General features: G+C 37.7%; 1 protein-coding gene across 3 annotated transcripts in view; it reads left to right on the top strand.

The window, feature by feature from the left end:
• LOC108270904 (collagen alpha-6(VI) chain) overlaps positions 1-17,550 on the top strand; it is a 43,968-nt gene extending 26,418 nt beyond the window's left edge. For all 3 annotated transcript variants that reach the window (XM_017477920.3, XM_017477910.3, XM_053683346.1), the window contains 16 exons: positions 55-117; positions 209-271; positions 3,261-3,323; positions 3,436-3,486; positions 3,629-3,664; positions 6,478-6,540; positions 6,637-6,699; positions 6,784-6,819; positions 6,904-6,940; positions 7,060-7,071; positions 7,190-7,683; positions 7,798-7,894; positions 8,045-8,713; positions 12,195-12,303; positions 16,383-16,519; positions 17,053-17,550. In XM_017477920.3, the coding sequence (XP_017333409.1) occupies positions 55-117; positions 209-271; positions 3,261-3,323; positions 3,436-3,486; positions 3,629-3,664; positions 6,478-6,540; positions 6,637-6,699; positions 6,784-6,819; positions 6,904-6,940; positions 7,060-7,071; positions 7,190-7,683; positions 7,798-7,894; positions 8,045-8,713; positions 12,195-12,303; positions 16,383-16,519; positions 17,053-17,234 (2,175 nt within the window). In that variant the 3' untranslated portion in view covers positions 17,235-17,550. The remainder of the gene's footprint in view (positions 1-54; positions 118-208; positions 272-3,260; positions 3,324-3,435; positions 3,487-3,628; positions 3,665-6,477; positions 6,541-6,636; positions 6,700-6,783; positions 6,820-6,903; positions 6,941-7,059; positions 7,072-7,189; positions 7,684-7,797; positions 7,895-8,044; positions 8,714-12,194; positions 12,304-16,382; positions 16,520-17,052) is intronic.
• The last annotated feature ends 2,856 nt before the right edge of the window (positions 17,551-20,406 follow it).

The raw sequence follows: 20,406 nt of genomic DNA, 5'->3' as shown, positions 1-20,406 counted from the left end.
TACATTTTCTCAATTTAGATTGACTACAAGATTTATCTGTCTGTTTCTCTCCAGGGGCCAGTGGGTCCTCCTGGTGATTTAGGACAGAAAGGGATACCTGGTTTTCCAGGACCTCAGGTATGCTTCCAAAATAAAACTTCTCAGTCCACTGCAATAAATAAATGTATTCAAAGCTGATTGTTTTTTAATGGTTATGACTTTCCATTAGGGTTCACCTGGCACACCAGGAAATGATGGATCAAAAGGAAGTGTAGGACCCAGGGGACAAAAGGTTTTGTTTGTTTGTTTGTTTGTTTACACCACCAGATATGTGTAATTAACTACTTGAAATTGGAGAAATTGCATTTGCATTAAATTATTTTGCACGGTCTTTCACAGTGATGATTGTTAGTAAATGAGACCTTTTAGATGTACTCCTGTTTGACGTACTAGAATCAAAGGGGGCTTTCGCTGATTGTGCATTGTGATGACTGCATATGTGTGTATGTGTGTATATATATATATATATATATATATATATATATATATATATACACATATATATATATATATATATATGTATATGTGTGTATATATATATATATATATATATATATATATATATATATATATATATATATATATATATACATACATATATACACACACACACACACACACACAGTTGCGGCTGGAAGTTCACAAGTTTTAATTCATTTAGTGTTTTCTGTAATCAACACAGGAAAAAAATTATACATACAGGGTCAAAAATATATACAAACAGGCATAAACAGGGCTAGGGTAGAATCGAGACGAGCAAACAAGGTCAATAACATGAGTCAAAACAAGAAATGAGAAACAAATAACAACTGCTTGGTAAAGAGATAAACTCAATACTACGCAATGTGCTACGAGACACGAGGGGTTTAAATGACAAACGTAATCATGGGTTAAACATAGGACAACTGAAACCAATGTGACACACATTCAAGAAACAACCAATGATAAAAACAGGGGCAGAGACAGAACATAACCATAAAAAAAGCACGTATCCAATGTAAACAAAGTCACTGTCATTGAAGAACGAAATGTGTGCATTCGCTAAGGGTTCGCGTACCTGAATCGTGCACGAGCTTGCACTTCGGTTTTCCGAGCACACTGCAATATTGCAGCGCTGACTCAACGGGAGATCAGGACAATTACAGCTGACAGCTTTTCTGTGCCAACATAAAATGGATTTGTTTGACAACACTCATTGGACTGACCAACACACAGTACTATGGGAAATTCCAAGGAGCACAGTGCAGATCTGAAAAAGAGGATGGTGGATTTACACAAGTCAGGAATGTCTGTTGGAGCCATTTCTGAACAATTGCAGATTCCAAGATGATCAGTTCAAACAATTGTATGTAAGTACAAGTTATTGGGAAGTATAGCCACTTTGTTAAGGTCTGGAAGAAGACCCAAACTGTCACCCTCAGCTGAGAGGAAATTGGATTGGATGGTCAGGAAAAACCCAGGCACCACCATGGCACAGGCCTGCCATGAACTGGAAGCTGCTGTCTACAGTCAAGTGAGTTTTACATCACCATGGGCTGAAAGGCTGCCATCCAAGAAAGAAGCCCCTTCTCCAAAATCGACACCTTCAAGCCTGTCTAAAGTTTGCGGCTGACCATATGAACAAAGAAAAAGTCTTCTGTAGAAATGTTTTATGGTCAGATGAGACAAAGATTGAGCTGTTTGGCCACAAATACCAGAGGTATGTTTGGAGGAGTAAAGAACACTGTACCAACTGTTAAGCATGGTGGTGGTAGCATTATGCTCTCGGGCTGTTTTGCTGCCAGTGGAACTGGTGCATTGCACAAAGTGAATGAAATAATGAAGAAGGAGGGGTACTTTAGAATTACATATACAGTGCCCTCCACTAATGTTGGCACCCTTGCTAAATATCAGCAAAGATCAGCAAAATTATCTTTTGATAAATATATGTGTGCAACAATTATTGGCACCCCTATGAATTCATATGAGAAAAATATATTTGAAATATATTCCCATTGATTTTTATTTTTTTTTAAATAGTACACCTGAGTAAATGGAAACATGAAATTGTTCGACCATGACTTCCTGATTCACAGGGGCGTAAATATGAGGTAACACATAGGCCAAATTCCCTTAGTCATTTATAACAATGGGTAAGACCAAGGACTATAGCTGTGATGTGCAGCAAAAGGTTGTTAAGCTTTGGGAAGTCGTTATAAGAAGAAAACCATTGAAAATGCCCATTTCCACCATCAGGGCAATAATTAAGATGTTCCATACAACTGGAAATGTTATGAATCAACCTGGAAGAGGATGTGTGTCTATATTGTCTCAACACTCTGTAAAGAAGATGGTTTGACTGGCCAAAAAATCAACAAGGATCACAGCTGGAGAATTGCAGAAGTTAGTTGCATCTTAGTGTCAGAAAGTCTCCAAAACTACAATCCAAATTCACCTACGTCACCACAAGTTGTTTGGAAGGGTTTCAAGAAAAAAGCCTCTACTCTCATCCAAAAACAAACTCAAGCATCTTCAGTTTGCCAGACAATACTGGAACTTCAAATGGTATCGGGTTCTATGGTCAGATGAAACTAAAATAGAGCTTTATAGCAATAAACACCAGAGGTGGTTTTGTCGCACACAGAGAGGTAGGCATATGGAAAAGTACCTCATGCCCACGGTGAAATATGGTGGTGGTTCTTTAATGTTTTGGAGCTGTTTATCTGCCAGAGGACCTGGACATTTTGTTAGGATACATGGCATCATGGACTATCATGAACTTAATATCAACAGATATTAAATGAAAACCGACAGCCTCTGCCAGAAAGTTTAAAATGGGCCGTGGTTGGATCTTCCAGCAGGACAATGATCCAAAATATACATCAAAATCAACACAAAATCAAGGTCCTGCCATGGCTATCCCAGTCCCCTGACTTGAAACCCATAGAAAACCTGTGGGGTGAACTGAAGAGGAGAGTCCACCAGCGTGGACCTCGAAATTTGAAGGAACCTCATCAGGCATTATAGGAGCTTTTATCTTGACAAATGGAGGTAGTACAAAGTATTTACTAAAAGGTTGCCAATAATTGTGGCACACCTAAATTTAACTAAAATATATATTTTTATATATATTTTACAATGTGTGTGTGTGTGTGTGTGTGTGTGTGTGTGTATGTGTGTGTGTGTGTGTGTGTATGTATACATATATATGAATCTATGTACAAGTCCATGTTTTTGTGCAGGGTCAGCCAGGGGAACCTGGCAATAAAGGAGCAGCTGGGCCACTAGGGAGCAGAGGCTTTCCGGTAAGTGTGAGGTGCAGTTTATTGATGGCAGAGGCTGATAAAATAACAATATGTATTTCAAGTCATATCAAACTATGTTTCACTGTTAGTTGTCACTGTACCTCCTCAACAGGGAAATGATGGTCCAGATGGATATGGGTTATCAGGACCTAAAGGACAGAAGGTTATATTCCACCCATATATTATTAACTATATATTAATGTTTGTTCCACCCAATACTGTTTATCAGTAAAACTTGAAATTTATTTCTTTATGGTACAACTTGAATTTCTAAACAAAATACTACAATTTCTACCTGCTCACAGGGAGATCGTGGTTTTCCAGGATATCCTGGACTACAGGTAAGTTTTCTTTTAAAAATGACTTTTTATAGAGTTCAGACTGAATTAGTTAAAATACAATTTTAACATGGAGCCTAGGCCTATATTCTTTAGCAATTGGAAGCCTCTATTCTATGTATTAGATCCCTTTTTTGTTCGTTTGTTTTTTAGGCACAGGACAGGTCTTCCCAGTGTCCTTCCATATACAAAATATACAATAGTTATTGAATTGAATTGAATTATTAGTAATTGCTGACAGCATTAGTATACATCTTAAGCTACTTCTTAGTTCCAACCCCCAACTTGGAGTTGGAATGAATTCAAATTGCATTACAGGGAAATAGAATGCAAGACATTCAGGTGGCTGCCGGACCGGCTTACATATTTGGGAATTAACACTGTTTTTCTTTAAATTTGGACGAATTTTCAGATTTACATTATTGGTTTTCTGTTACAATTTTTTAAATAAGATTTGGACAGATAGTGTAGCTTAACACTCATATCTAGTGCCTAATTGCATAGATTTAGTCGTGAGTGCTAAACCTTCTGTCAGCTTAGGCATTTGTTTACTACTAGACTGACCTGTTCTCTGTTTATACAGCAGCATTTCTTTGATAATAACTGAAGGATTCGTTTTATTTGTTTTAATTTATGGGTTTGTGTTGGCTTACTTTTTTATTTTTCATATCCTTTAAATAATACTAATAACATAAACTGACTGGTTTTCACAAAATGTTCTCAATGGTTGGCAACTCTTAGTCCCTTAGCATGAGGATGTGTTTTTGATAGAGACTACAAAGCACTGCAATGCTCTGGATAAATGCATCTGCTAAATACTGTACACAATGGGAATCTGAACTATAATCTAAACTGGACAATATAATCCATATTTAAAAGTGCAGAAATCCATGCAAATTATATGTGCTGTATATATATCCTAACCATAAGTGAGTGTTTACATTGGTTAGTCTCGTTATTGACACTTTTTTTAATTACAGGATTTTCATAAATACCTAATTTCTTCTGTAAACGCGTACAGTACGAATGATAAATCCTTTCAAATACAGCTTGATAAATGAAGCCCAATGTTTGGATTTGTCATGGGACTGAAACATTTTGTTGGATATTGTAATGGAATTTGGAAAATATTCATTATCAATATTCATCACTTTCATTTAGGCTTTCAAAATACACATCTTTTGCACATTATTCTTTATTCTGCCACATCTGAGATTCAGAACAAACCCCCTCTATAACCAAATGGGCCAGCTTTTCTGTCTACTACTTTAAAAGTTTTTTTGTTTGTTTTTTTTTTTAATTCCAAAGTATGGGATTCTTGTTGTAAAGAAATTTTTTAGAACTTTTCTATTAAATCTATCTTGGAAATTTTACAGAATTTTAAACTGTTTAGCTGGCTAACAGAAACATAGCCTATATAACATCAGATGCAGCAGAGTCAAAACCAGCAGAGTCAAACACAGCATAAAAAAGTCAGGAGGAGAATAAGGCTGAGAACCATAATGTTTGGCAAGAGTTCATAAATGAATAAGGGAAAGACCTTTGCACTCTTTGAGAGTCAGTATGTGAACTGGAAGTGTTATGTCAGTGGTCGCATTAGAATTCTGGATATTTTGTCCTCTGTTGGCAGAGAGTGGTATTGTCAAGAGTTGGTATTAAGGACCTAAGACACTGTATGCACTTATTGTGTATTATTATGCATCTGGTATAAAGTAATATTATAAGTCATTATCTATTTTTTTTACTTAATAACAACAATAATATATCATTATTAATTTTACCTTATATTTTGCTCATATGGTAACATACAACTGCATAAAATGGTAATGTATGTTGAACATTGTTTGTTTATGTATCTTTACTACAATGGTGGTGTTTTAATTTGGAGGTTCTCTTATGCAGATTATTTCATAAAAATAAAATGTAGGCTATGTAAATAAACAAATAGTCCAGGTGTATCAAAACACCTTATAAATTCAGATTGTAAAAGCATGTAAAATTAGTAGATATGACCAGTGTCACGTTTCGTGACGCAACGGAGATAAGGTAGGATGCAAGTGCAGGTTGAACAACAGTTTTATTTAAAGAGTGACAGGCAGACAAATCCAAAACGTGATCCAAAAACGCAATCCAGTAACATGCAAGGTTCAGGCGATTGGCAAACAGGCATAAACGAGGCAAGGCAGGAATCAAAGTCGTGGTCTCGGGATACAGGGTTGATATACCAAACATGAAACATACACAACAGCGGGGGACTGGTAGCGGAGAAACCAGCGTGAACTTAACAAACGAAACTAAACATGACATGAACTATGGACCAAGACTAAGACTAAGACTCGAAACATGAAACTATGGACTGTGGTTATCTATCGTAAGGACTCTACAGTAATCTACTATCTAACTTATTTAATATTCTGCGTTGTGTACTGGAAGGCGCACGGTATGCGGAGATAATCAGCGTTGTAACGGCTGAGGGCAATTCAGACACAAGTGAAACTACAACCAATGACAGAAAGGGGAGGAGACATGACAGAAACATAAACAAATGCACGTGTCGAAATGTCACGATTGTCCACAAGGGAAAAGCAGGTGCTCGCGCACCTGCTCGTGCACACGCGCTCATATGCTCCACAGCGCGCTGCTTAAAGGGGAACTCGTGACAACCAGTATGTAGGATACTATTTCTTAATACAGTAAAATATATAGACTTCCCTGTGACTGACTGTGGAGATAACTAGTAGCAACAGATATTCTAAACCCTGTTCTAAGGTAGTTCAGTGACACTATCAGTAATAATCTTTTATTTTTATTCTCAGGGTCAAACTGGAGATCCTGGGAGAAATGGAGATGATGGTCCTAAAGGCAAAAGTGGAAGAGGGGTAAGAATAATGTAGTTGACATTAATGATCCATAACCAATAATAGTTCCTTTCTCTGAATGGTTATTTTGCTCAAAATTGGCCTGATGTATTACAGGGAAATTCAGGCAGGCAGGGAGAAGAGGGTGATCCCGGTGATGTCGGGCCACCTGGTCACAGGGTTTGTGAGCTTTAATAACATTATTCATTATATTTGAAAATTTACTATTAATTTAATTCATATTGCTTATATTTTCACTAAAAGGGCCATAAAGGACCACCAGGAACAAGAGAAATGTCTGTAAGTTCAAGCCTTTTTTGCTTTTCAGGGGTCACTGATCCGTTTCTTTATGCCGTCTATGACTATTGGCTTGTATTTTTTTAGACTTGTCAACTGATCAACTACGTACGCAACAACTGTGGTAATGTTTCATAATACTGTACTTGGATTCACTGTATCCCTAAAAATTATTAGTAAATTGCATTAAATTAGAAGTTTATATTCTTTTTAACTTTAATTTACCATTTTTTACTCCCACAGTCTGCTGTAAAGGTAGGTCTCTTACTTTTTTTTGCTATGCAACACACCATTAATAAGAATGATAAAGATTCAGTGTTTAAAAGAACATCAGTAAACATATCTCTCTTCTTTGGCATGTCTGCACCTCTAGATAAAGCAGCTTGCCCTGTCTACCCCACTGAACTGGTGATTGGTTTGGACATGTCTGATGATGTGACTCCTGCATTATTTGATGGAATGCTCTCGACTCTTCTTTCTCTGCTGAACAGCATCAATATCACTGAAAGTAACTGTCCCACAGGGACACGAGTGTCTGTGGTCTCTTACAGTTCTAACACCAAGTACCTTATCCGTTTTTCTGACCATCATCATAAGAAGGACTTGATTGAAGCTGTGAAGAACATCCCTCTGGAACGTACATCCAACAGACGCAACATTGGTGCAGCCATGCGCTTTGTGGGTAGAAATGTCTTCAAACGTATTCGTCAGGGTGTTCTGATCAGGAAGGTGGCGATCTTCCTCTCTGGTGGACAGTCCCAGGATGTGACATCCATAACCACGGCTGTTCTAGAATACAAGGCTCTGGATATAAACCTTGGTGTTATTGGTTTTAGGGATACTCCTAATGTTCAGCGTGCTTTTGAGGTAATATAAAATGTTAACAGTCTGAAGTGATGTCTGAGGCAGATGAAGCCTGATGATGATCAGGCTGTGATGCACCGTTTATCAACTTTCCTTCTGTTCTGTGTTGTAATAAAGGCTGATGAGACAGGAAGTTTTATTTTGTCTGTGCTGGGCAAACCAGATACCCAGAGTGCAGCCCTTGAAAAGATCCAGCGATGTATCATCTGCTTTGGTAATATGTAAAATAAGTTGATATTGATCTGAATAATAAATTTTCATGTGATCTAATAAAAAGTAAAAAGCAGGATGACATTTAGTCAGGAATAAAGACCATATGGAGAGGATTAATAACAGGGTTTTATTTTATCTGCTGTCTTCTCAGATCCTTGTAATCCAGCTAGAGATTGTCCCAGCCCCGGTGAGGTGTCCATTCCAAAGCAGGTAAATGTGGACCTGGCATTGCTGGTGGATGGTTCCCGCAGCATCCAGGCAGATCAGTATGAGGGCGTGAAGCAGATGTTGGGCACTATGTTGGACCAGCTTGTAGTGAGCCGTCAGCCCAGCAAAGCTGACAGACAGGCACGGGTGGCGCTTTACCAGCAGAGTTCATCATACAGAGAGGCCCAGGCTCCAGTCAAGCAGATCTTCACTTTCCAGCAGTTCCAAGACCACAACCTGATGAAGCAGAGTATATTCAAAAATCTACAGCAGACTGGTGGCTACTCCAGGCTGGGTCATGCCATGGAATTCGTAATCATGCAGGGTCTTCTCACTGTTTCCAGGCCTCGAAAATACAAGATGGTGCTGCTTATAGTTGGAGGAGAAACCGAATATTCTGATATAGCAAAACTGGACTTTATCTCCATGAAAGCAAAGTGTCAGGGTGTGGTGCTTTTCACTCTTATAGTCGGGGATCGTTTTAACAGCACTCAGGTGGATGAGCTTGCCAGCTTTCCCACAGAACAGCACATAGTTCACTTGGGCCATGTAAAGCAAGGAGAACAGGAGTACACTCGGCGCTTCATAAGGACTTTCCTACACATTCTGAGCCGTAAGAGAAATTTATGATTCACAAAAATATTTTGGTATTAGTACTAGGGCTGTCAATTTCATTTTCATAAATAATTAATGCACACTTTCTGTGATTAATCACATATTTCATCACATTGACATTTCATGAAAAACCATAAACTGTAAGTATATAACTCCAAGAGTATTGTTTATTTTAATCACAGATCTTAATATATAGAGAGAAAAAAACACCCACAAAAATCAATCAGGATAAAGCCTGCAAAACAGAAGATTTTTGACTATAATAGATGCCTGATAAACAATAGCGCAAATTATTTGGATTCACTACTATTCCAATAAAAATATTTTATATAATATATAACATTAATAATAAAAAGGGAGTGTTGGGGCTTGAACCTCCACACTTTTGCTCAGTAACTCAACCCCTTATAAACTGAGGATGAGGGTGTTCTGCTAAATGCTGTAAACGTAATGGATATAAGGAATTTAAACTTGCATGTATATTCCATATATAAAAGCGCAATGATCCAGCCAATTATATGATTTGAAGTCAATTCGAGGTTTAAATCTTATGCGCAAATTTATTCACACTCAGGAGCTGAACATTTTTCAAAATTTACAGGATATTCGTGAATGCCAAATTTCTTGTGTAAAAGTCCATTCTAACGATTTACACATAAATCCGGTCATATCCAGCTTTTATAAATGAGGCCCATTATTGCTTATTAGTGCAATAAATAAGATAATGAAATTAAACACATGTATTTCCAGTAGCAGTTCTTGTTCTTGTAATTGGCTCAAATAAAACTGTTTTCATTTTCAAATGGTGCAGAAACACAACAGTTGTTCATGAACTTTCTGTGTAATTCACAGCCATGCTAATGTACACTACATGGCCAAAAGTATGTTGAGACCTAACTATCACATTCATACAGTGCATCTGGAAAGTATTCACAGCGCTTCACTTTTTCCACATTTTGTTATATTATGTTATTCCAAAATAGATTAAATTCATTATTTTCCTCAAAATTCTACAAACAATACCCCATAATGACAACATGAAGAAGTTTGTTTGAAATCTTTGCGAATTTATTAAAAATATAAAACAAAAAAGCACATTTACATAAATATTCACAGCCTTTGCCATGACACTCAAAATTGAGCTCGGGTGCATCCACTTTCCACTGATCATCCTTGAGAAGTTTCTACAACTTGATGGGAGTCCACCTGTGGTAAATTCAGTTGATTGGACATGATTTGGAAAGGCACACACCTCTCTATATAAGGTTCCACAGTTAACAATGCATGTCAGAGCACAAACCAAGCCATGAAGTCCAAGGAATTGTCTGTAGACCTCCAAGACAGGATTGTATCGAGGCACAGATCTGGGGAAGGGTACAGAATCATTTCTGCAGCATTGAAGATCCCAATGAGCACAGTGGCCTCCATCATCTGTAAATGGAAGAAGTTTGGAACCACCAGGACTCTTCCTAGAACTGGCCACCCAGCCAAACTGAGCGATTGGGGGAGAAGGGCCTTAGTCAGGGAGGTGATCAAAAAACCGATAGTCACACTGACAGAGCTCCAGCGTGTCTCTGTGCAGAGAGGAGAACCTTCCAGAAGAACAGCCATCTCTGCAGAACTCCATCAATCAGACCTGTATGGTAGAGTGGCCAGATGGAAGCCACTCCTCAGTAAAAGACACATGACAGCCCACCTGGTGTTTGCCAAAAGGCACCTGAAGGTCTCTCAGACCAAATATTGAGCAAAGATGGAACTCTTTGGTCTGAATGGCAAGCGTCATGTCTGGGGGAAACCAGGCACCACTCATCACCTGGCCAATACCATCCCTACAGTGAAGCATGGTGGTGGCAGCATCATGCTGTGAGGATGTTTTTCAGCGGCAGGAACTGGGAGACTGTCAGGATCAAGGGAAAGATGAATGCAGCAATGTACAGAGACATCCTTGATGAAAACCTGCTCCAGAGCTCTCTGGACCTCAGACTGGGGTGAAGGTTTATCTTACAACAGGACAACAACCCTAAGCACACAGCCAAGATAACAAAGGAGTGGCTACAGGACAACTCTGTGAATGTCCTTGAGTGTCCCAGCCAGAGCCCAGACTTGAACCCGATTGAACATCTCTGGAGAGATCTGAAAATGGCTGTGCACCGACGCTCCCCATCCAACCTGATGGAGCTTGAGAGGTCCTGCGAAGAAGAATGGGAGAAACTGCCCAAAAATAGGTGTGCCAAGCTTGTAGCATCACACTCAAAAAGACTTGAAGCTGTAATTGGTGCCAAAGGTGCTTCAAAAAAGTATTAGCAAAGGCTGTGAATATTTATGTAAATGTGCTTTTTTTGTTTTTAATTTTTAGTAAATTTGCAAAGATTACAAACAAACTTCTTATGGGGTACTGTTTGTAGAATTTTGAGGAAAATAATGAATTGAATCCATTTTGGAATAAGGCTGTAACATAACAAAATGTGGGAAAAGTGAAGTGCTGTGAATACTTTCCAGATGGAATGTATGTGTATACTCAACAACCCATCCTAGTGTTGGTCCCCCTGTTGTTGTTATTACAGCCTCCACTATTCTGGGAAGACTTTGCACTAGATTTTGGAGCGTGGCTTTGTGGATTTGTGCTCATTCAGCCACAAGACTGTTAGTGAGGTCAAGAGCATTATGATTGGTGTGGAGGCCTGGCATGTATTTGGTGTTCCAATTCATTCCAAAAGTGTCCAGTGGAGTTAAGGTCAGGGTACATCATGTCTTTATGGAGCTTGCTTTGTGCACAAGGGCATTGTCATGTTGGAACATGTTTGCGCCACTTAGTTCCAGTGAAGGAAAAATTTTATGTTACAGCATACAATGGCATTCAATACAATTGTGTGCGTCCAACTTTGTGCCAACATATGGGTGCAGTGGTCAGGTCAGGTGTCCGCATACTTTTGGCCATATCGTGTAATTTTGGTCGCTAAAATTCGTCCAGTAGTCACCAATCAATGCCGACTTAGTCTTGTCTGCTCCTTGACGCACCTTAGCGGTTTTCACACTTTTTGAAATTATAGGACAAGGGGTGTCTTAAAAATCTGTTAATGTTTTAAAATGAAAAGAACTGCCTAAAATCTTTGATTTCTTCTCAGTCAATTTTCTCAATTTTAAATATCTGCAGTACGGTAACCACAAAATCATAACCACATGCTTAACAACCTGAGTACAGGAAATATTGCCTATGATTATAAAATGCACTTTTAAAAGTGCGTTGTCCTAGTGGCTGTGTCTACCTTAGTAGCATATACTGTAACAAAGGCTGTGCATTAATGCAATTAAAAATAATAGCATGATATGATTTTAAAATTAACTGTATGCGTTAATGCATTATTTTTGACAGCCCTAATTAAAATCAAAGTGCTCTCTTACCCTCCTTTTGTTTCATGCTCTCAGATATTGTATGGGTGTATGGTTGAGTTGGCTTTGTTCTGATTTTATGAATACAGGGGATATGAACACCTACCCTGCTCCGATGCTAAGAAAACAATGTGAGAGTCTTCAGCAAGGTCATGTCCTTGATGTCTCTGAGGTTACTAAGAGGCCACCCATTGAAAGGTAATATTACAAAACTCCTCCATTTTATATTTTCTCTATTTTTTGATGCTCTGCCAGACCTTTACTGCAGCTGCCTTCAGTTCCTACTTTTTCTTGGGGCATTTTGCCTTTAGTTTTACTTCAGTAACTGAAATGCATGCTCAATTGTATTCAAGTCAGATGACTAGCCAGGAAACTTGACCATTGCAGGACATTCTCCTTCTTTCTACTCCTTAAAAAGAGTCTTTGGTTGCTTTTGAGGTATGCTTTGGATCATTGTCTATCTCACTGTGAAGAGCTAACCAGTGGGTTTTATGCATTTGAAATATAGTCCTATACACTTCAAAATTCCTCCTACTGTTTTTGTCAGGAGGCACATCATCAGTTAATACATGGGAACCAGTTTCAATGGATTTCATACATGCCCATACCATAAGATGAGGCTGTATGCTTTGAATCATGAGCAGTTGAAAACGTCAACGATTGTTGACACAGATACACCTGATAACTATTGTGAAGGTCTATTTTTCTACCAGGGAAGGAATTCTTTCAACCACAATTGGTTTTGGTGGTCTTCCAGTCTTTGTGATGTTTCTAAGCTCACAACTGCATTCTTTCTTTTAAAGAAGGTACCAAATAGTTCATCTTGCCTAGGGCTGAAACTAACGATTATTTCCATAATCGATTAATCAGCCAATTATTTTTCTGATTAATTGTTTGGGGGGGGGTGTACACTTTCAGTGCCATTTTTTTTCATTTATATAAAATAAATTCCACAAACTGAGTGTTACAAATATAAACACTCATATAAAACTTTATGTTAACACAACTGTCTGTACAGTTGTACATTTAACACACATTTGTACATTTAAGACAGTTAACACAACTGTCTGTACATGCATACATAGCTTAATTGGCAACAGGACAGTTACATAATTGGGTATGAAAATATATAATTGGGTATCTTAGAGAGGCAGAGTCTTTCAGAAGTAAAGATAGGCAGATAGTCACCATTCTGCAAAAAAAAAATTGTGTCTACAATTTGTGGACCAATTTCAAAATTTTCAGACTGAGATAAGTGAATTGTTTCATTGCATTGTTTCATTATCTTTTGAGAGCAAAACATCAGCTTGTTGGTCTTTCAAAATGTCAACACCAATTATCGTGCCTACGATTGGACAATTCAGTCCAATAAACATTATCAGAGTCTGCAAGAGTGAGAGGGACAGGAACAGATTTATGATGCACATTTTTGCCGTTTATACCTTCTATGTACAAAGAATCAGATATGGTTTCAAAAGGAATATTTGTGATAGACACTGTTGCTCCTGTATCAATCAAGGCTATGCAATGCTGGCATCCTAACAATGCATGAACAAAAGGTCGAGGATCACAAGATCACAAGAAACGGAGGCCACTGACCCATAATCCTCACCTAACAATTTTTTGTTTCACAAGCTCACTATCAGACAGGGTGGCAACTTCCTTCTATGTTTATTTCTTCCCTCTGGGTCTTTTACAGAATCTAGCCAGATGGCCAAACTGTCACACATTTTACACTTTGGACTTGTTTTAGAACAATCACGGGACATGTGTCCTCGCTGGCCACATCGAAAACATTCTATGTCATTTGGTGGATTTGTTTCAGCCTCAACTATAGCAGCTGATGCTACTGTTTGATTATCATGAGCTTGTAAACGGCTCCAGCTTACAGTATAGCACACCATTGAAGCAGTGTGTCCCATTTAGGAATGTAAACAGAGCCACTGCTAAGCAGTTCTCTTTATTCTTTTGACAGTCCGCTTGTGGCAGATTCAATCACAATAGGTGAATCGTAATCTTCTTCATTATCATTTGCAGCACAGTAATTTTCATACACTGAACAGAAACACTCAACATATTTTAATTGGTTTTCACCCATTTTCTGTTTAACTTGAGTCACATTTATCCAGGGAAATGATCCCTGAAAGCAGCCCCCACCTCTGTTTCTCCTATCATTGTCAGACCATCTGACTGGAGCAGCCGAAGCCATTCCCTTGGATGTGAATACACTCCACTCCCTGAGGATGAGAGAAAGGATTCTGACATCTGGATCTGTGTTAACTTTTGCTTGCATTATAGGTAGCTCTGTGGTGCCTGTATAAGGGGGAGGGACACTTGCAGCAGCAATGTTCAATAACATGTGCTTCATTGTAAGGCCTATGAGTCTGGTTATCAGTCTGTGGGGTGGTGCTTAAGGCAGCAGCTGCTTGAACCGTCTGAGAAGAGAGCTCTGTAGCAGAGGAAACAGAGAACCAGCAATGGTTTGCAATTCATGGTTCTGTTTGCTCTTTCAAAAACCACTTCAAGCCCTTTACTCAAACTTCTAAGATCACAACCCATGTCAATTCCAGTGATCTCTGCTATGTTATCACATTTGGTAATAAGGTTGTACCATCCCTCAGTTCCTTCTGGGATTTTTCCTTCGGGGGTTAATGGCACCCCACCCATCTCACAAATCCAAGAATAAGCACAAATGGCTAGAAATTGGAATTTTACTGGTTCTTTCGTTGTTTCTAGCCATTCAAGTTGTTGTTTAATTTTCCAATCAGAATCAAAACCCTGACTAACCATTTTCTTAATGAGCTCTGAAATTTTCTTTCAAGTGAGAGCTTCAGAACAGAGTTGTTTACAGCATTTGCTCTCTTCTCTCTTCTGTCAAATGGCTTAATCTGTCAGCCATATCTTGGTCACATTTAAAACCCACAAGAAATGTTAGCAGCAAAAGATTGAGGCGGTGAACTTTTAACAACAGTACTGGACTTCTGCTGATGAAACAACAAAGTATACTCCAAATTTGACATATTACGATATTACAGTTATTTATTATTACAGTAATTGTATACTTATGTCTATCCCTCAAGTTCTAGAGACGTCTCAAGATAATCAAAACTAACAAGATGCACCTAAGCTGAATTTGGTGTGCCATAAGGGTATGAATGAAATAAGGGTGCTAAATGAGATATTTCACGCTTTGATTTCTAAAAATGTTTTCACTTTATCATAATGGAATATTGTGTGTAGGAATGCAGGAAGCTGTTTAAAGTGGAATTTAAGCAGTATGGGGTGTGCATTATGATGTCCCAGTCAAATATTTTGCCTTTTTTATATCAGAAATTGTGTCTTGATTAATATTAATCATACCACATAACATTTGAATTCTTGATTTAGGTGTTAATTTATTTTCTAAAACATCATAGCTATGCATGTTTATAACAGCAAAAAAAAAATGTTAAATACGTTTATATTAATGTAATTTACGTTCCTAAAAGCTCATTCAAATGGATTTGTATGATGGACACTCCAAATAATCTAAGCCTATTCAAACATTAAAAATGTGTTTTTATTTAACAAAGAAAACCATATAATCGTTGATATGGTGAAGTTTTCTGTTAGGAGACCATTTATGGAAAGAGTGTTTAATGTCAGTGCCAACACTGAAGTGAGTTTCTATAGCACTTACATTAAAGTAGCTATATACAGTTGTTTTCAAACATAAAGTAAAAATATCTTAGGTTTTATAATCACAAAACCTTGGACCATTTGACAGTATGGAATGATTTGCTCCAGTTGCACATCTTGAAGTTATGATTTGCATCTAGATTACTGAGATTAAATCAAAACTGGTTTCACCTAGATTCAATAAAACTGCCAGGAGGGTTAATGCTCAAACAAATAAACTGCCTTTATTCACTGACTAAACTGTATCTTTGCCAGCTATGTAAAGTAGTACTGCAGGCATTAAATTAGTAGTAGCCATGGCAATACTGGCAATATTGACAATGGTGGCCCTGAGTTACGTTGAATAAATATCAATTAAAACATTATATACTTATCATATGCACACTTGTCAAAAGGCAGTCACATTGTGAAGTCAGGCACATTAAGTTTTATCCAAGGATTTAGTTTGTACCCATTATTTCTTATTTATGTTATATTATAATGCTTGCATTAGTATTTCTTATTATATAATTGATTTTTTAAAAATTAACTTATGTTTAACAAATCAGGAGCACGTGTACAGAAAGACAACATTAATAAAAGAAGTACTTTTTCCTCAGGATCCCTCCCCCAAGAATATTTTACCCTGAGAATTCAGGGGAAGAATATGAGGAGACAGAAGAAGAGACAGAATATGCTGAACAGACAGGGACACAGATGGAGTATGAAAATTTCGACCTGCTGACTCTAGGACATGGTACAGCACATTCATTTTTATTGTGGAATTGAGCATGTATAAAAAATTAAATTAAATTAAATTTCCAAAAACATCTATTATGACAACAGTAATTTTACTACACATCAAGAGTTTATATCACAACAGATCTAGGCTTACAGTTTAAATCATTATGAACAGACTGTATGATATTTGTGTATGAACATGAGTAGTACAGATGTGAGCAATTGTAGTGTGATTCCTGTGTCCTGCATGCACCATACATGTTTCTGTACTGTTTTGCTCTTAGTCCAGTGTTTACTGCATATGGACAGGGGCACCATGTGTGGAGAATATGTCAAAGGATGGTACTATAATAGTGTGGACGGTGCATGCTTACACCTCTAGTATGGCAATTGTGATGGTAACAGCAACGGTTTTTGCTACAGAAATTGAATGTTTCATGGCATGTGTCATCTGTATCCATGAACACTGCAATATCAACAGTATCATTGTTATATAACTTAACTGTAAAGCATTCCTACTAACTCTTCTCTCCCTGTCTCCCCTTCCAGATAAGTGCTATCTGAAAAAAGACACAGGGCCCTGCAGGAACTATGTAATCAAATGGTTCTATGACCAAGAGCTGAACAAATGCTCTCGCTTCGTTTATGGAGGATGTGATGGGAACCTTAACAGATTTGACACTCAGTATGAATGTGAAGCCCACTGTGTAGAGCTTCATACTGTACAGTGACCTTTTCAAATTACTCCTTATTTTCTCTGGCTTTATATGAAATGATGGCACAGTAGGATACAATAATACTTTTATGTGATATCCAAATAACTTGCATACATTAAAGCATCCAGCTTGTTTGCTACCGTACCAGAAGTATTGTAATAGCATTTACTTCCCTCTAATGATAGAGGCATTTTCTTGTTACTGACATTTCTGTTACTATACCTCTGTAAATGAAATGGGACTCACTACAATCAATATTTCACTTCATCATAAAAGAAAATTCCTATGAAGATGCTCATTCTTTAATAAAGTGAATACTTTTGTGAATTCATATTTCTATGTAGTTACCATTTTAATGAAATGTTTATAGTTTGAAGAAAAATGTTTAATCCAAATTTTGGATATAATTCACACGTTTTATATTTATATATTTTTACATTTTTATATCACTGTAATTATAACCATATAAGCACACTTAAACTGTTGGGTTCCCCCAACTACACCAGTATAATATTCCACCTACATTATACCTGCTTATATATTTTTCACTACATCAAATATCTGATATTCTCACAATTAATCACCACAGTTTATGTAAATGTAAAAAAGATCAGTGTTTAATGCCTGAATCTGGCAATATCATGTTGCTTTTCTTCTAATTTGCATGAAGCAAAAAAAAAGTTCAGCTTTACAGCGTGGCTCGTGTTGCTTTGCCAGCGACCTCTGTAAACATCAGCCTTTCATCAGTAATGAATTCCTTCCGAACACTGGGGGCCTTAAAAAAAAAAAATTATGATTATGATGATGATGATGATGCATGGGTGAATATCTAAACCAGGGATGCTAATGATTAATCAACGATTGATTAATTGACATTAATAATTTAATTGATCAAACTTAACGGTGGTCAATTAAGCAAGGTCATCAGTAGAGTGTGTAGTTTTGAGGTGTGTGCTGGTGTTCTGCCGATTTGTGCTATCTTCTCAGATTTTGCTACAGTAGCACGAGTTGATAGCAGAGTTTATCAATTCACACTACCCTGTTAAAAAATGCTACCCAATGTGTTTCCACCTTCAGTTGTGTATTTCCTATAATAGTGTAATTCTCACAACATTATGACATCGTTATTGCTTTTTTGTTTAATTATAAACAGGGATAAGTGTACTAGAAGAGTATGGGGAGCATATTTTGATATTTCAAATGAACCAGCAATAATCACATTTGATATAACAACTAAAATAACATTATTGTATATTATATGAAATACATTATATGATTATGAAATATGAATGTGAAATCACTTGGTGTGGTTTCATTTAGAAATGAGGTATCACAAACAAAAGCTGCCACTTCCATAGTTGATCCTATCCCAACCTGTTTGTACAAGTCATGTTTTACTTCAATGTGTCCTGTTATCCTGAATATAATGAATGACTCACTGTACTGGTGTTGTGCCAGCAGCTCTTAAAACTGCTGCTGTAACCCTTGTACTTAAAAAGACAAATTTAGACTTGGACAATCTTAACAACCTTCATCCCATTTCTAATCTTCCCTTTCTTGCAAAAATTCTGGAATGTATTGTGGCCTCTCAACTATACACTCATGGCCTTGAACTCTGGCTGTCTTTCAATTCTGATTCTTTTTGATCTCAGTGCCACTTTTGACACTGTGTATCATTCTCTCCTACTCACTCATCTTGAAACAGTATTTGATGTTACCGACACTGCGTGAACTGGTCAAGATCATCAGCAGTTTGTTTCCTTGGGTGGTTGTAGGTCCAACATTGGCATGGTTAAATGTGGTGTTTCTCAGGGTTCGATTTTGGGCTCTTTTCTTTTTAGCATTTAATTGTTTCCCCTTGGTCAGCTCTTAACATCTCTTGGTCTTAATTATCATTTTTACACAGATGACACTCACATTTACATCCATTCAAAACCTGTTGATTGTGTGGCTGTTGCCTTTCTTGCATAATGTATTCCTGAGATAAAGGAATGAATGTCTCTAAATTTTCTTTGTCTTAACAGTGACAAAACTGAAGTCATGCTCATTGGTACACCCCACCAGCTCCGTAAAGCAGGTCCATTAACCTTAAATATGGATGGCTCTGCTCTGGAATTTAAAACAAAATTAAAGATGATCTTCGATGCAAATTTAACATTTGATCCTCATGTTAAGAATTTAGTTAAAACATCATTCTTTCATCTCAGAAACATTGAAAGACCACATCCCATGTTATCTTTCTCTGTGGCTGAAAGACTGATCAATAGTTTTGTATTCTCCTGAATTGATTATTGTAATGCTTTACTTGTTGGGGTCTCTAAATCCATATTAATAAGCTAGAATCCTGTACAGGACCAGGACAGGTGATCACATCACTCCTATTTTGGAGTCCTTTGGATCGCCTTTGTGTATATTTTAAAATACTCATGCTTACCTACAAGGCTTTGCATGGCTTGGCCCCTATGTACTTGTCTGATCTTTTAACCCCATCCATCCATCCATCCATCTTCTACTGCTTACTCCTTCTTCAGGGTCACGGGAACCTGGAGCCTATCCCAGGAAGCATCGGGCACAATGCGGGGTACACCCTGGACAGGGTGCCAATCCATCGCAGGGCACAATCACATATGCACTCACACACCCATTCATACACTACGGACAGTTTAGACACACCAATCAGCCTACCATGCATGTCTTTTGACTGGGGGAGGAGACCGGAGTACCCAGAGGAAACCCCCGCAGCACGGGGAGAACATGCAAACTCCGCACACACATGGCCCCGACATGACTCAAACCCCGGACCCTGGAGGTGTGAGGCGAACGTGCTAACCACTAAGCCACTGTCAAATAAAAATTGGCACTGTTGCACATATTTCTTGTGTCCATAAATCAATGGAACATTAACCTATGGACTTGATCTGTGCCACACACAAAGAGGACACTACAGTATGTTACCATGCACGATGGCAACCTCATATCTCCAAAAACGTTGACATTAAAAGGAATAATAGTATGTTATATTATGTTTAACAATATATTTATCGTGATTTATTGTTTGTCATGGGTTGAGCCAAAGTACACTGGTGGATATAGCTTAAAAGATTGCATTGTAAACTGAACTGTATTCACTGACTACTGTATGTTAAATAAGTGTTTTTGTATTTCTTTTCAGTTTCACAAGAAATGT

This window comes from Ictalurus punctatus, chromosome 1 (assembly GCF_001660625.3).
Source record: "Ictalurus punctatus breed USDA103 chromosome 1, Coco_2.0, whole genome shotgun sequence".
Classification (NCBI taxonomy): Eukaryota; Metazoa; Chordata; class Actinopteri; order Siluriformes; family Ictaluridae; genus Ictalurus; species Ictalurus punctatus.
This window is presented reverse-complemented; position numbering and strand designations above follow the sequence as displayed.